This window comes from Oryzias latipes, chromosome 3, assembly GCF_002234675.1.
Source record: "Oryzias latipes chromosome 3, ASM223467v1".
NCBI classification, from domain to species: Eukaryota; Metazoa; Chordata; class Actinopteri; order Beloniformes; family Adrianichthyidae; genus Oryzias; species Oryzias latipes.
In genome coordinates, this window is record NC_019861.2 from 13,745,732 (window position 1) to 13,761,194 (window position 15,463).

Here is a 15,463-nt window from a genome sequence, read left to right on the forward strand (position 1 = left end):
CTGAAGGCCATATTTGTGCAGGTGTGGCTGTGAAGTGAAAAAGACAAACAAAGATTTGATTAGTCTTTCTGGAAGGTGTGCATCTCTCTCTTATGGTGTGGGGGGGTTGATAAATGGGGTTAAATACTAATGAACTTTGAACAACAATTTTTGTCCGATTCATTCTTGAAAAGGAAAAAAAAAAAACTGGTATCATTCTTCATATTTTCTTTTTTTTAACTTGTCCTGTCCAGCAGCTGAGCAAACCCATCAGAGCTGAAGGCCACTTCTGTTGGACAGATTTTGCTGTTACAATAGGGGGTTATGAATCTTGTGACACACGAGGTGTATATTTCTATAAACCCCTTTTGTATATGAGGCTAAACTTTATTTGTATTAATAATGTTTATATACATTTCCTCACGGGCGGCCGTGATGCAGAGCTAGAGCGGTCGAACTCTGATCGGAAGATTGCAGGTTTGATTCCTGCCTTGCCCACCCAAAACACCGAACCCCACCTTGCCTCTGGAAGGTTGGCACCAGTGTGTGAATGGGATTGTGACTGGAAAGCGCTTTTTGGCCTTCGAGGAAGGTAGATGAGCATTATACAACTATACGCCTTTTAGCATTTACCATTTTTTTGGACCGGATGAAAAGAGAAGAGAAAAGGAGGGAGTGGGATGTTAGTGATGGGGGGAGGGTTAAGGGTACAAAAGAGAGGGGAGAAAAAAAAAGGGGTTAAGGCAGTTGGAGGATGATTAAAGAATTAGGGGGGGGGGGTGGAAACACAAAGAAACAAGTTGCTGGAGAATTATCATTATCACTGTCAGAGGTTCGTCAGAAGGGCAGGGCCTGTCCACAGATGCACTAAAATATTACAAACATACCTGTTGACTTCAAAGATCTTCACACACAAACATGCCTACACGTATACAATACAACTACAGCTCACACTCACACAACTATGCATACAAAAAAAGCACATGTCAAGCTTTGTCTACAGCTTGAAACCCGCCATCTTCCAGGCTCCTTCCCTTCTGCTACTATTACTTTTAGATATTTCTGCCACTGAGAGGAAGAGCCTGTTGCTACTGAGTGTTTCACAAATTTGAAGAAAGAATTCAATCAAAACTGTCCAAAATCAAAAAGGAAAATGCATCATTTTAATATAATTGAAGCCATCTATTTTCCTTTTTTTAATTTTTTTTTAACTTAAAGTCAACAGTAGAAAATGAAAAAGAAGAAGAAGCTCCTTCCTGCATTTAGCACATTCTTGAACTTGTGGCAATGTGTGTCCGTCGCTTAATACTTTTAGTACATGCTGTATTTACAGTCTGAACACTTACTTTTATTTTGAAATCCCATTTGTATTTACACTTTGGAGTTTATCATTCTTGCTTACTATAAGCAGAGGTAGATAAATAACATTATGCAAAAATTTATGTTTGCAATTTTGATCAATATGGTTCTCCCTTCTTTGATAGCTTAGACTGGGCTGGTTTGCAAAATGTAATTTCTGACTGTTTTTTTGTTGCTATAGCTATAGTAAAAGGTGAATAGTTCAGCATTTCTGGGTTTTCTGCTAGTTCTTCTGGACTGAAAGCTTTTCTGAGGCGCTCCATGAGTAGCACTGCATGCTGCTGCACTGAGGGATAAACGTGTTGGGTCTGTTGTTGCTGCACTGCAGCTGCTGATACATGACAACTTGCACAAACAAAACTAACCAGACAAGAACGCTGTGACAAAGAAAGAGACGTGCTGGATTTTTCCAAATAAAATGCCGTACACTTTCTTAGCACCTTACGTTTCATTAACTTTGGTGAGTGTGCTAAGATTTGGAACGACTAAGCTTCTGAAACATGCCTAGAGGAACTTACCGATAGAACAAAACCTCTTGGTGACATAAACGTGCATAAACATGTCTAGTAATTTAAACTTTTACACAAAGGTTCGTGCACTTAATTTTCACTAGAAACAGTATTGTGACGTATTCCTTAAATCAAATTTATCTCTAATTTCATTTTATTTCATCAACTTCACTTGATTATTTAACTCTTTGGGCTGTGCCCTATTTTTGACAGTCCCTACAGCCGAGGGGCTTTAACACTGAATCTCTTTATAGGCAGAAAATCTTCCTCTGAATGTACCTACATTTGAACACATGACCTAGTAACTATAAGCCCGGTGTAGGGGCATGGGGCATGGTTACTACCCAAGCTCTGGGGGAAACCGGATCTGCAACAAGAGCCGTTTCATTTGAGGATGTAATGGAGCAAACTTGTTTAAAACAGAAATTTTAAGGCTTTATGTATATTTGTATGTCTGAGGCAAATTGAATTGTGTTATCAATGTAAATATTTTCTGTTTTTTTCAAGCCATATAACAGTGTCTAGTTATTCACTTAATTAGGTTTGGCAGCTGTGCCGCATGCTTTATTGCAATTCATCAATGCTGCCCAAAGTAATGCTTTAAAGTTTTTTACTCATAATTAGTTTATTTTATGCTGTGTCTAATATTGATATATGAAGGAAAGAAAACATCGAAGTTCTGCATGAGTTCGTGTGTTTGGTGTTCTTGATGTTATCATAAGTATGGCATTGTTTAACAGTGGTTTGGGAGGAATAAACAATCTTGTAAAACTTATTGCCAAAAAGTTTACCTCAAAAGCAGAAACAATTCTAATTTTTTTTTTCACAAATGGAATATAAATTCAGGTGTCATGGGGTTAATTGTCATTTTGAGTCTATTTTATATTTGGAATGTATTTGTTACTTATTGTCTCAAAAAAGCTTCATTTTATACTCTGTGACTTTATTAAATGTATTTTCTTCCTTGCTTTAGTATTTTAAAGTCTGTAGTATCCATCTATTGTTACAGTTCCATTTGTATGAGCTGGAGCACCAAATTGTCTATTTCCAACTAAGATTTTTTCGCCATCAGTCTTCCATAAGCATTGATAGGGCTAGACCAAGCAGTCACGTACATTTTGTTCCCTCGAAGAAAAGTTGTCTGACGAAACCAGTTTGTGGTGTTTTTCAGGTTACTCTCTGATTTAAGTACGAGTGTGAAACTTCATCGTTACAGAGCAGTTCAGACCTGTGGGCAGGCACACATGAAAGTGAATAATTCTCTTTGAGGCAACACACACAGCATGGGCAGTTAACATTACGATCTGAGCGGCCCAGCGTGAGATGAGGCCGAAGTGTCGCTCTGTGCCATTTAGCCCATCACTTAGTGTGAGGGCTCGAGTAGATCTTGCGTGTGCGTCTGTCTGGGACAGAGTGTGCACACTCGTACACATGTGGCAGGGAGTGCTGGCCTTAATCGAACTTAATCAAGAACATTGATTCATCTCCATTTGGTCCACACTTTCAGAGTGGGAAAACACAAGCACATGCAAAGCACCCTAACTTGGGCTGCAAGGACATTTATTGTGAAGCAAAAATGCTGATCTTGTCTAATGTGTCTGGTGGGGACTCATCTGTTTGTATGATAATGTTCGTGTCATGTGGAGGTGACTAAAGGAAGGGCTCGCCTCCGAACGAAGTGAGATGGGGAGCGTTGTGAACAAAGACAGCACTGTCAAAAGGAGAGATATAGTGATCAGGGAATGGGGAGACCCTGCCACCCCCCCTCTATAAATGGCACGGGTGTTGTCAGCATCCCAAGATTCCCTGCATCCCGGTACTCTATTTGGGGTGGAGGAAACTGTTTACTCTATCTGTCACTGCTGATGTCGGCAAACTGAACAATGTCATACAATTTCCTGTTTTTCCCTTTAGTGGAAGGCCGCCCCTCCGCTGTGCTTAGTGTGTGTGCCTGTGCGTGTGTGTGTGTTCATGAGGAGCTGGCTGGAGAGGAGGAGCGGGACATCTATATGGCTGGATTCACTGAGAAGCAGCTTCACTATTAAGATGCATTAGGTGTGTTGAATCAGAACGCAGGATGACCACAAACAAGCATCAGCTTTCATGTGGTCAGATCAGCCCAAGCAAGAAATGTAGAAGGAATACTAAATGTTTTTTTATGAAGGCCAAAGCTGGGCAGAGCAGGTAGGTTTACTGCAGCCATTTAACAAATATCACATTTTTGTGAGACAAGTGTTTTGACTGCAAACTTGCAGATTAATTTATGCTCTCTTTTGCATGGAACCAAAAAACTGGCGATTCTTCCATTTCTATGTGAGCATTCAAAAGAGAAGGGTCCAGCTGTTTATGTGTTAGAACGTTTATTTTAACACAGCTGAGAACACTTCTTACATGCTTTTCTGTGTCTCGTTACGCAGCATGCAATGACAGGTGCTGCTGGGACGTCATCCTAAAAGCTACCTTGTAGTTTCCTTAGCAGAATTTTCCTCAAAATGATACCATAACACCAAAACGATGAGACACAGCAACTCATTGAAATGTGGTTGGATGAATGCAGACTTATTAATACAATTTTTAACTTGAGACACATTGCTTCTCACTGTTTCCCCGACAATCTATATGTCAGAAACACTTCTTAGCGTACCTTCTTAGCTGTCTTCTTGCCAGTAACCGCTCTGCAGCATGCCTCCACCAGACCAAAAAAGGGACTAGAAAGTGTTGAGCCTGACGTTAAGACAGATGTTCAAAATTTGGGAGCGAAATATAAACTTTGAATGAACTAAAAGTGCAGGACTTCCTCTGGTTGCTTTGTCCTGCCCTCATACTTCCTGACCAATGAGTGAAGAGATACTCAGTCACGTGGTTTTGTTTACAAGCTTTAGTCCAGAACAGGAAATGTTAAGACTATGTTTTTTATCTAATTCTTCAGACTAAAAATGTTAAATATATTGGTGCTGCTGCGTTAATGTTTCAGATCAATTTAGATTTAATAATATTTATTGATTTAATTATTTTTCTCAGCATCAAATGGTTCAGTTGGTCAAAATGTTTCTAGTTTAAAGGAGGAATGACAGATTTTTTATTTCAGGCACTTTAAGCTTCTTCTCTGTTTTAGACAATAACAGGGTTTCTGTGTGGCAAAATAAATGTTTTACTTGTTGAAAGTGCATTTATATTGTTTTTCTTTTGTTGATGTTAAAAGCTACAATTTTAGGTATACTTACACAATTTTTATAGATACTAACCTAATATATAGTCACTGCTGCGAGTGTGTGTGTGTGTGTGTGTGTGTGTGGGGGGGGGGGGGACATTTTCTTTTTCCTAGGGGGGGCCTTGCAAAAAATAATTTAGAAGAACTAAACTAAAACTAAACTAAACTAAAAGAGAAGCTGGAATCAGAGCTCGGACCATCTTTGCGTAATCCCCAGCTCTCTCATCTCAAACCTGGATAACAGATGGATGAGTGTACAGCAGAAATTTGCTATAATCTTAGTCAATATTGTCTAAGAACATTGGCTAGATAGTTTATGCATAGCTATTTCAATTTCCAATATCAAACATGACAAACCCCAGTTTAAGTAAATAGCCCCTTATATACAGACTGGAAGCAGGTCCGAAAAGAGGTAGTAAAAATGTTCACATTGCACAGCAAAAGGTTGGTTGTAATTAAAAACTGAAAATGTTGTTTGCATCAAATATTTTGATGCACAATAAAGAAATCAATTCATTTTTTTATCTTTTTTTAATCATCCATATGAACCGAAAAATAATGAAAGCTCAGATATGGGTTAAGTCGCCACGTTTAAAGCACATGTGGGTGATTTTCTTCAAGCTTTGCATTTAAACCAGTTTTTTCATTTTCGTAGCTGGAAATTAATTCAGGCACCAAGGGCTTAACGTATTTGTTTATAAGTGGTCCTGAACTGCTGGATCAAATTCTTTTTTCCTCCACTTTTACTGACTTTTTATTAAACCTCCACCCTTTTACTATCATTTCAACAATTTGTATTGATTAAATGTTTACTATGTAGCCACAAGGGGACCCCAGCTCTGGGTCTCCCTGTGCTGGTCCCCAGCCGGAATAAAATACAGGGTTGTGTCAGGAAGAACATCCGGCGTTAAAAAAAATCTCTGCCAAAACACCGCAGCGGATCAGTGAATGCTGATTCACTGTGGCAGCTCCTGAAGGGATGTGAGGAAAGTTGAACAACAACATTTATTGATTAAAAGTTTGATAAAAGATTACCCATTTTCTTTCATTCTTCTTTCTCTTTCGGCTTTTCCCATCAGGGGTCGCCACAGCGAATCATCGTTTTCCACCTCACTCTGTCATGGACATCTTCTACCCTAACATTAGCCAACTTCATGTCCTCTGTTAAGACATCCATGTATCTCCTCTTTGGCCGTCCTCTTGCCCTCCTGCCAGGCAGCTCCATCTCCAACATCCTTCTACCAATATATCCACTATCCCTCCTCTGAACATGTCCAAACCATCTCAGTCTGGCTTCTCTGACTTTGTCGCTAACACAGGCAACATGAGCCGTCCCTCTGATGTACTCGTTCCTTATCCTGTCTAACCTGGTCACTCCTAAGGAGAACCTCAACATCTTCATCTCTGCTACCTCCATCTCAGCCTCTTGTCTCTGTCTCACTGCTACCGTCTCTAACCCATAGAGCAGAGCTGGTCTCACCACTGTCTTGTACACCTTTCCTTTGAGTCTTGCTGACACTCTTCTGTCACACAACACTCCTGACACTTTCCTCCACCCGCTCCAACCTGCCTGCACTCGCCTCTTCACCTCTTTTCCACACTCTCCATCACACTGAACTGTTGACCCCAAGTACTTAAACTCCTGCACCTTCTTCACCTCAGCCCCCTGTAACCTAACGCTTCTACCTTGATCCCTCTCGTTCAGACACATGTATTCTGTCTTACTACGACTGACCTTCATGCCTCTTCTTTCCAGAGCAAACCTCCACCTCTCTAGCTGTTCCTCCACCTGCTCTCTACTCTCACTGCAAATTACGATGTCATCCGCAAACATCATTGTCCAGGGAGATTCCTGTCTTACCTCGTCTGTCAGCCTGTCCATCAGCATAGCAAACAAAAAGGGACTCAAAGCTGATCCTTGGTGTAGTCCCACCTCCACCTTGAACTCCTCTGTCTGACCTACAGCACATCTCACCACCGTCATACTTCTCTCATACATGTCCTGAACTACTCTGACATACTTCTCTGCCACTCCAGACGACCTCATACAGTACCACAGCTCCTCCCTCGGCACCCTGTCATACGCCTTCTCTAAATCTACGAACACACAATGCAGCTCCTTCTGACCTTCTCTGTACTTTTCCATCAACATTCTCAAAGCAAAAATGGCATCAGTGGTGCTCTTACGGGGCATGAAACCATACTGCTGCTCACAGATCTCCACCTTCTTCCTAAGCCTGGCTTCCACTACTCTTTCCCACAGCTTCATTGTGTGGCTCATCAACTTTATTCCTCTATAGTTGCTGCAGTTCTGCGTGTCACCCTTGTTCTTAAAGATCGGAAGCAGAACGCTTCTCCTCCATTCCTCAGGCATCTTCTCACTCTCTAGAATCCTATTGAACAAACTCGTTAGAAATTCCACTGCTGTCTCTCCTAAGCACTTCCATACCTCCACAGGTACGTCATCAGGACCAACGGCCTTTCCGCTCTTCATCCTTTTCAGAGCCTTTCTAACCTCATCCTTTCCAATCTCTGCTACTTCCTGCTCCACAACAACCACATCTTCCTCCCTTCTTTCCCTGTCATTTTCCACGTTCATCAGCTCCTCAAAATACTCCTTCCATCTTTTCTGTACACTCTCCTGGGTTGTTAGCACCTTTCCATCTCTGTCCTTAATCACCCTTATCTGTTGCACGTCCTTCCCATCTCTGTCTCTCTGTCTGGCTAGCCTGTACAAGTCCTTCTCTCCTTCCTTTGTGTCTAGCCTGTCATATAGCTCATCGTAAGCTTTCTGTTTGGCCTTTGCCACCTCTCTCTTCACTCTACGCTGCGCTTCCTTGTACTCCTGTCTACCTTCCTCAGTCCTTTCTACATCCCACTTCCTTTTAGCCAACCTCTTCCTCTGGACGCATTCCTGTACTTCCTCATTCCACCACCAAGTCTCTTTACCATCTTTCCTCTTTCCAGATGACACACCTAGCACCTTCCTACCTGTTTCCCTGATCATCTCTGCTGTAGTTTCCCAGTCATCTGGAAGCTCATCCTGACCACCCAGGACCTGTCTCAACTTCTGCCTAAATTCCTCACAAGTTTCTTCATTCTGTAGCTTCCACCACTTGGTCTTCTTTTCTGTTTTCCCTCTCTTCTTCTTCCTGACCTCCAGAGTCATCTTACACACCACCATGCGGTGCTGTCTGGCTACACTCTCTCCTACCACCACTTTGCAGTCATTAACCTCTCTCAAATGACCTCGTCTACATAGGATGTAGTCCACCTGAGTACTCCTACCTCCACTTCTGTATGTCACTCTATGTTCCTCTCTCTTCTGGAAGTAAGTGTTGACTACCGCCATTTCCATCCTCTTTGCAAAGTCCACCACCATCTGTCCCTCCAGATTCCTTTCCTTCACACCAAACCTGCCCATCACCTCCTCATCACCTCTGTTGCCCTCACCAACATGCCCATTAAAGTCTGCTCCAATAACAACTCTCTCTCCTCTGGGGAAACTCTCTATGACCTCATCCAACTCACTCCAGAATCTCTCCTTCACTTCTAACTCACAGCCAACCTGTGGTGCATACCCACTGACTACATTCACCATCACCCCTTCAATTTCTAACTTTAAGCTCATCATCCTGTCTGAGACTCTTTTCACCTCTAGAACACTGTTTACAAACTCCCCCTTCAGAATCACACCTACCCCGTTTCTCTTCCTATCAACACCATGATAGAACAGTTTGTATCCTCCTCCAATACTACGTGCCTTGCTGCCCTTCCACCTTGTCTCCTGCACACACAGTACATCTACCTTCCTTCTCTCCATCATGTCTGCCAGCTCTCTGCCTTTCCCTGTCATTGTGCCAACGTTAAGAGTCCCTATTCTCAAACCTATGTTCCTGCCTTTTCCCTTCTCTCTCTGGCCACGGACCCTTCTGCCTCCCCTCTTTCTTCGACCAACAGTAGTCAAATTTCCACCGACACCCTGTAGGTTAACAGCATCGGTGGCGGTCGTTGTTAACCCGGGCCTCGACCGATCCGGTATGTCTAAAGTGTTGTGGATGATTCGCATGGTTATTTTGGCAATTTTTACGCCGGATGCCCTTCCTGACGCAACCCTCTCTATTTATCCGGGCTTGGGACCGGCACAGAAGTAACTGGCTTGCAACCCCTGTGGCCATTTTCTTTCATTAAACATAAAAATTATCTGCCTGTGTGTTTGTATTTATTTTGACGACTTCTTGCTATCTGGGTAGTTAACCTTTCTTTAAGCATGAAAGTGTTTAATCGGTTCAATATTTTTACCTTAATTCTCTGAACACCGTATGCCCTTTTAAACCTGCTTTTAGAAAAGCATGTCTTAGAAAGATGTGACCTGTGGAAAATGTAAACAAACCTTTTTCCAGGAGTCCTTCCTGCTCCAACAGCAGTGTGTGGCATATGAACAGAGCTTGCCAACATGGCCTAGTTGCTCACAAGACTTCCTCTGCTTTGTGTCTGGTTGACTGCAAGCATGATGTTTTAGAGATGCAAATGCTTGCCTGGATGGTTCATTGCAGGGTCTGTGTGTGCGTGGGTGTGCGTATGTATGTGTGTACACTATTCTGCCTGTCAAGGCTGGCTTACTGTTTTAGTTTTGTAAATGTGTGTTTTAGGGTAGCTATACCAGTTGCACAACCTCAGCAGCTGTTTGATTGGTTGTGTCATGGCCAGTTGGAGAGGGAAGTCTCCCTGGATGGAGTTTGTGCACAGCTCCTGCTTGGCTACAGTTGGTTTGAGGCTTTGTGTCCAGAGCCATGCATAAAGGGCCTGGCCTTATCTAATACACCAGCAAACAGAGCAGTGGACACATGATTCCTATGTGCCCTATGCATATGTGTGATCACAATCTGGCATGTTTACCTAGCATTGGACTATTGAAATGACTATTTCTTCTATCTGCAGTAAAGACAGAAAAGCTGCTTGAATTTCTGTGCAAAATGAATAGTTTTCAGAGTGTCCTGAAGACAATGAAGATATGATTTGAAAACAGAATAACTTTGTCTTGTTGAGTGAAACGCTCTTGTAGAAGCGGTTTGTGACAGTTTTGTGCATACTAATTCTTTTTGTGTGGCTGCACACACCAGCATGCGTGTTCTCCTTTCAGCACGCATGAGGCTATCATGAGACCCAAGTCCTCGTGCCTGTGAAAGATCAGATGATCACAAAGGATCAGCTTGTAGACATCCTGATTTCATACTCCTTGTTTGTGGACAACTACAACAAACAGCCCAGTGTCACAATGACGTCTATTCCACTACAACCGAGGGCTAATCAGCTTCTTTTCTTCTTTTTTTACCCCCCTCTCTTTCTCTTTGTTTTTTCGCAGAACTTTTTAAAGGCTTACAATTTAGCAAGAAGTGATTTACTGTGGCTCGGCATGCTCTGAAATTCCTCTTTGTATTCCCTCTCACATGTGTAGATTGTTTACAGAGAGGAGGAATTCTAGAGGGATGGCGGCCCGTAAGGGGCTTGGTTGCTGTGGTTACTAACCCCTGAGCTGAGTTCTATTTAGCAGGAAGGAAGCTAAATTATTTGCAGACACCAAAGAGCAAGCTCATGAAAGGAAAATGCAATCAGATGAAAAGCTGTCAGTGCAAAATATCTTCATTTGAGTTGTCGTAATTGTAGCATGGTGGAAACTGAAATGAAAACCTGCACCTTCCTTGTGCAGCAAAAAAACATCCAAAAAGAGCTGGAATAATTTTTATCGTTTTGAATAGATAATTTCACAAGGGTCACATTGTCTTTAATTGAATAATAACCTTTATATAAGACAAATATTACATTAAAAGTTTTTGGGAAAAACCCCAGTAAGTACTGTGCAAGCAAAACAGCGAAAACCTGCATATTTTGATCCGTTTGGTTGGATTTTGGGAGGATGTTACATAGCACAACAATTTCAAAAGTTGCTAATATTTTGACTAAATTCAAACTAAGAAAGCAAAGCTTTTTGCTCCCCCACCCCGCATGCACACACATTAAGTTTATTTTATACTTTTTTAGGCAAAAGTGTGACTATTTTATACTCAAATACATGATATATAACAAATGAATGTGATTTGAACACTGCTAAGGATTTTAATGTATAATTTCATGTATAATTTATACATATTTTTTTCATTTTCTGTTTTTTTGTTTCAGTGTAACTGAATGAAATTCTATAACTGTTGCAGTGACGTGCGGTGAGGTTAATGGCTGGTGAGGCACTGACGTCATCAGTCAGATTTACAAACATAGGAACCATACTGAGTAACTTATTCACCATTTGATTGACAACAGTTAACGTGTTTTGTTTAAAATATCATTTCAACATGTGTTTTTTTCATATATAAACTGCAGCATAGAAAAAAGCACAAACCTTATTATCGTCTTACCTTTACTTGTAAATAAAGTCCATACGCCGCTCCTTCTGAAGAAAATGACTTGCCGCTTGCTATCACTTGTTCCATTATTTTTTTTTCTTCATAATCTCAGGGCTCACCGGCGCCCCCTAACATGAGGCACGATAATGTCGGGCCTCACCCAGCGGCTTTTTCGCCGGCGTTTAGCGCTCAGCACAAGAAACACGTCCCTCACATACAGTTATTTATAAAAACAAACACTGTACATCATATACAGCTGCTAAATTATGTAAACTCAGCTGATATAGTACAAGTGATTGAACCGACATACAGAGAGACAGCAGTACCGTCTGACTGCATAGGTATTGCGCAATCCAAGGTGAGGCTCAGCGGGCTGGTGCCTCATCGCACGTCACTTAGTATCTGAATGGCAGATGCGGAAATTCAGCGATTTTGAAAAGGAAAAACACCAAAAAATGGTACATTTAAAATGGCTGCAAAGCACAAATTACTGATTAAATATAATAATTGAATTTATTTTTTCTCTTTTCTTCCCATAATGACAGGTGAGGCACAGCCTCACCTGCCTCTCCTGACTGCACGTCACTGAACTGTTGTATTTCTGTTTAGGATCTTCAGGTGGTCAGTTGTAACAAGATTTACACTTGCTAAAAGAGCATGCTCTTGACACTGTTTTGCAGAGCTGAGGCACTTACAGTACATGCAAAATAATTGTTTGTGTGATCTGGACAAGTCTCTGTCATTTAAACTGCAGTCAGCAGCAGTTTGCACTATTTATGCCAATGGTTGAAAAGAAAAGCAACAAACATCAGATGTAAACTCTTCCACACTACTTAACATCTAAAGCAGTGTCAATACATAACCCTTTTTCGGTGGGTCATATAAACGGAGAACGCTTTAATTTGACAAAAGCTCAGAAATAATAATTTGTTTTGATTTTTTTTCTAATGTTTGTGTTCTTCTTGTTATCTTTCAGACCACATTAACAGAGGTGCAATTTGGACCAATGAAGTTATTTAAAGATCCACTTCAGGTATCGTAAAACAGTTCCTAACATCTGGGGCAGGTGATGCTGATGTGAATGAACGCATTAAAGGAGTGTTTAAGTTTAAACATAATTTTGGAATATTTTAGGTGATTTTTCAGAGGTAAATAGGTCTGCAAATATTTGAGGGCGTATTTGAGAATCAGTTCTTTACAATGTTTTTTTTTTTTTTTTGGCTTCCAGTCAGAAGTGAGGCATCTCTGAGAAATCTGAGATCATTTCTAGGAAACTGGAGAAAATGAATTCATATGCAAATATTCAAAGAAGAGGACAAAAGCAAAACTATTAATGGATGTATTGTGCGCAGTCTTGTCTCTGGCTGTCATGGCAACAGGGCCAAACATTTATGGCCAGGAGCGTACATCGACGAACAAACACCTTATGGAAGAGCCACACAGAGGATCGGCAGTTTGACCGCTGCAGAATTTAAATTCTGTCATTGAATGGTTCATTGTACAGTTTGCTCCTTTGGCATGTGTTGCTGCTGTTACTGGAGAACTTGGAAGAGCCAGCCTTTTCATCATATTTAGGCCTTAAGAGAATAAGAAAATCAGAACTTCATCCGTTTGGTGGTGGAGATGTAAAAGCTGACAGCTTTGTGGGCAAATCGTTGGCTTTTCAAATAGATATTTAGTCAAACGCAATTTTTATGTCATTTTTAATAAAAGATTCAAGATGATAATAAGTTTTTGTTGCACACTGTGACAAATTAAACACACCTTAGTTAAACGGCAATGATGTGAAGGGCATTGAACTATTAGGAAAGCAGCACAATAGGGGCTCTCTAACCTACGCAGTGTTCAGACTGCTTCATTGTCTCATGTGCTCCTGTGTGGCTGCAGTAGGAAAACGAGGTAGAAAGATATCCCTTTCCTGTTTTTGTCACTCACAGCTGATCCTGTCATGCCCTCCTCTTCACTTCTCCTCTTTTCTTGCGCTCTTATAAAATCTACCCACTCTCTTTTTTTAACTTCATGTTATGTAGACAGAAAACTTTTATTCTTTTGAAATATTACCTCCTATTTTTCATTTTAATGCCCGTCCCTTTTATCTCTGTCTCTCTTTTTCATCTATTTTTATTCCATCTGTTGCAATTGGGTTTGTTGAAGACTTTATTTCTGCCTGAATAATGCTGTTCCTTTAGCTCTGCTCCAAGTTGACTTTTCTACCAACATCCCAATGTGGAATTCTGTTCTAATTCCCCGTGCATACCAAACATAGCTGCATGACTTCGAGGTTATGTATTTACAACCTGTACGATTATTTCTGCTTGTATGGAGTATATGTGGAATATGGTTTGCATTTGCAACAACTCTCTCAGACTGATCTCTGCCTCACTACCACTACATTACACTACTAAAATAAATTCACACCATTTGTCAGCTTAAATTACAAAGACAAATGGCAATGCCGTTTTCTTAAAAATAAGTTCCCACATCCCTTCAGGTGTGCAGTCTCTAAAGCAGAACAAGCTTTTCTTTTCTTTACATCCGGCTGAAGATGACGTCTGTTTGAGAGTGACTCATGAAAGTAGTGCACCGCTTGGGCACAAGTCTTCTGTCCAGCATTTCTGCAAGTAAGGAGGCTGCATGAAAGCATGCAGAGAAGCAGCTCTCAGAGGCAGCAGCACTTTCCTCCACAGCCTTGGCAGGCAGCAGAGCTGCAGCTAGCCAAGGCCACCTCGATTAATTGTGTCATAGATCATGCCAGCGGACAATAAAATCTGTGACGCACAAGAGCATTAGCTGAGCCTGATCAATCTGGGCCTGTCCACTTGAGGTTTGAGGTCACGCTGTAGGCTGATTAAGACGACAGGCGCAAACGAGCATGACTGAAACAGTGACGACAGTTCAGAGCAGCTGTTACACTGTGGTGTCAAAGTCAGTTTTACTGGAGCTCTCCGATGCTTTTAATCGCTCTGTGCTTCCAGCTGAGAGTGGGTCCGCGTCATTTATAAATAACTACGCTGGTTTGTGTTTTCAGATCATTAGTCTTTCTTGTTTGTTTTTTTTACTTTCCAGAATAAACTACTACGGTACATTTCTGCACACACATCACTTTCACCTGCTGGGTTTGAATGACACATTTTTTTGTACTATGCACCCAGAATTGCCCAGTTATAGTAAAAATGGACTGATTAAAGACCCACTCCAATGAAAATCTTCTTTTGCTGTTTTTAACATGTTCTTGGTGCATTTTTCTGATAATGGAGGACATATATAAAGAGAATTAATGAACCACTGCTGCTCTGCAGAAACTATGTCATGGAAAACAACACAGATTTTTAGTTTGGCTAAAAACAGCTAAATCATAATTAAGAGACTGCTGGGAACACTTTGAAAATAGATGAAAAGATGCTTGGTGGGGGGCTTTAAGCCCCTGCAATTTATAGATATTGAGTTTTGTACAGTAAAAGTATTTTTACTTTTTCTATTGAGGTGGTGTATCGTGTATTTGCCCCAAAACAAAAGCTCTCTCTAAGTTAATAAACTGTGGGATACATGTGTTGAGCCATCTCTTCTCCTTGCAGGTACTTTTAGTTTTTGCCAAAGAGGATAGTCAGAGTAATGGCTTCTGCCGCGCGTGTGAGAAGGCCAACTACAGGTGCAAGATGGCACGAACACCCGAGTCGGCTCTCGAATGCTTCTCAGAGAAGCATCATGACCTTGTCATCATTGACCACAGACATTCCAGACACTTTGACGCTGAAGCACTGTGCCGGTAGGAAACCTTAATCCCCATCCATGTACTTTTTGTCTTTACTTTTTGTACTTTTTGTCTTTAAAGCTTTGCATGTACTCTAAGAGTTTGTAAAATATTGTGTTATTTGTGAAACCATACAAACCGATCACTTTGTATGCCGCAAGTTGCTATCCAGCAAAAAAACTGGTTTGGATGGAAATACACATCAATAACAAATACAATCTGCTTTATTAATAATCTTTGTAAAGGTACAGAG

At 41.1% G+C, this 15,463-nt stretch overlaps 1 protein-coding gene across 3 annotated transcripts in view; it reads left to right on the forward strand.

The window, feature by feature from the left end:
• The window catches only part of pde8a (phosphodiesterase 8A), a 54,504-nt gene that overhangs the window by 19,481 nt on the left and 19,560 nt on the right, over positions 1–15,463 (forward strand). For all 3 annotated transcript variants that reach the window (XM_023953284.1, XM_023953287.1, XM_023953290.1), the window contains 2 exons: positions 12,436–12,492; positions 15,035–15,225. In XM_023953284.1, the coding sequence (XP_023809052.1) occupies positions 12,436–12,492; positions 15,035–15,225 (248 nt within the window). The remainder of the gene's footprint in view (positions 1–12,435; positions 12,493–15,034; positions 15,226–15,463) is intronic.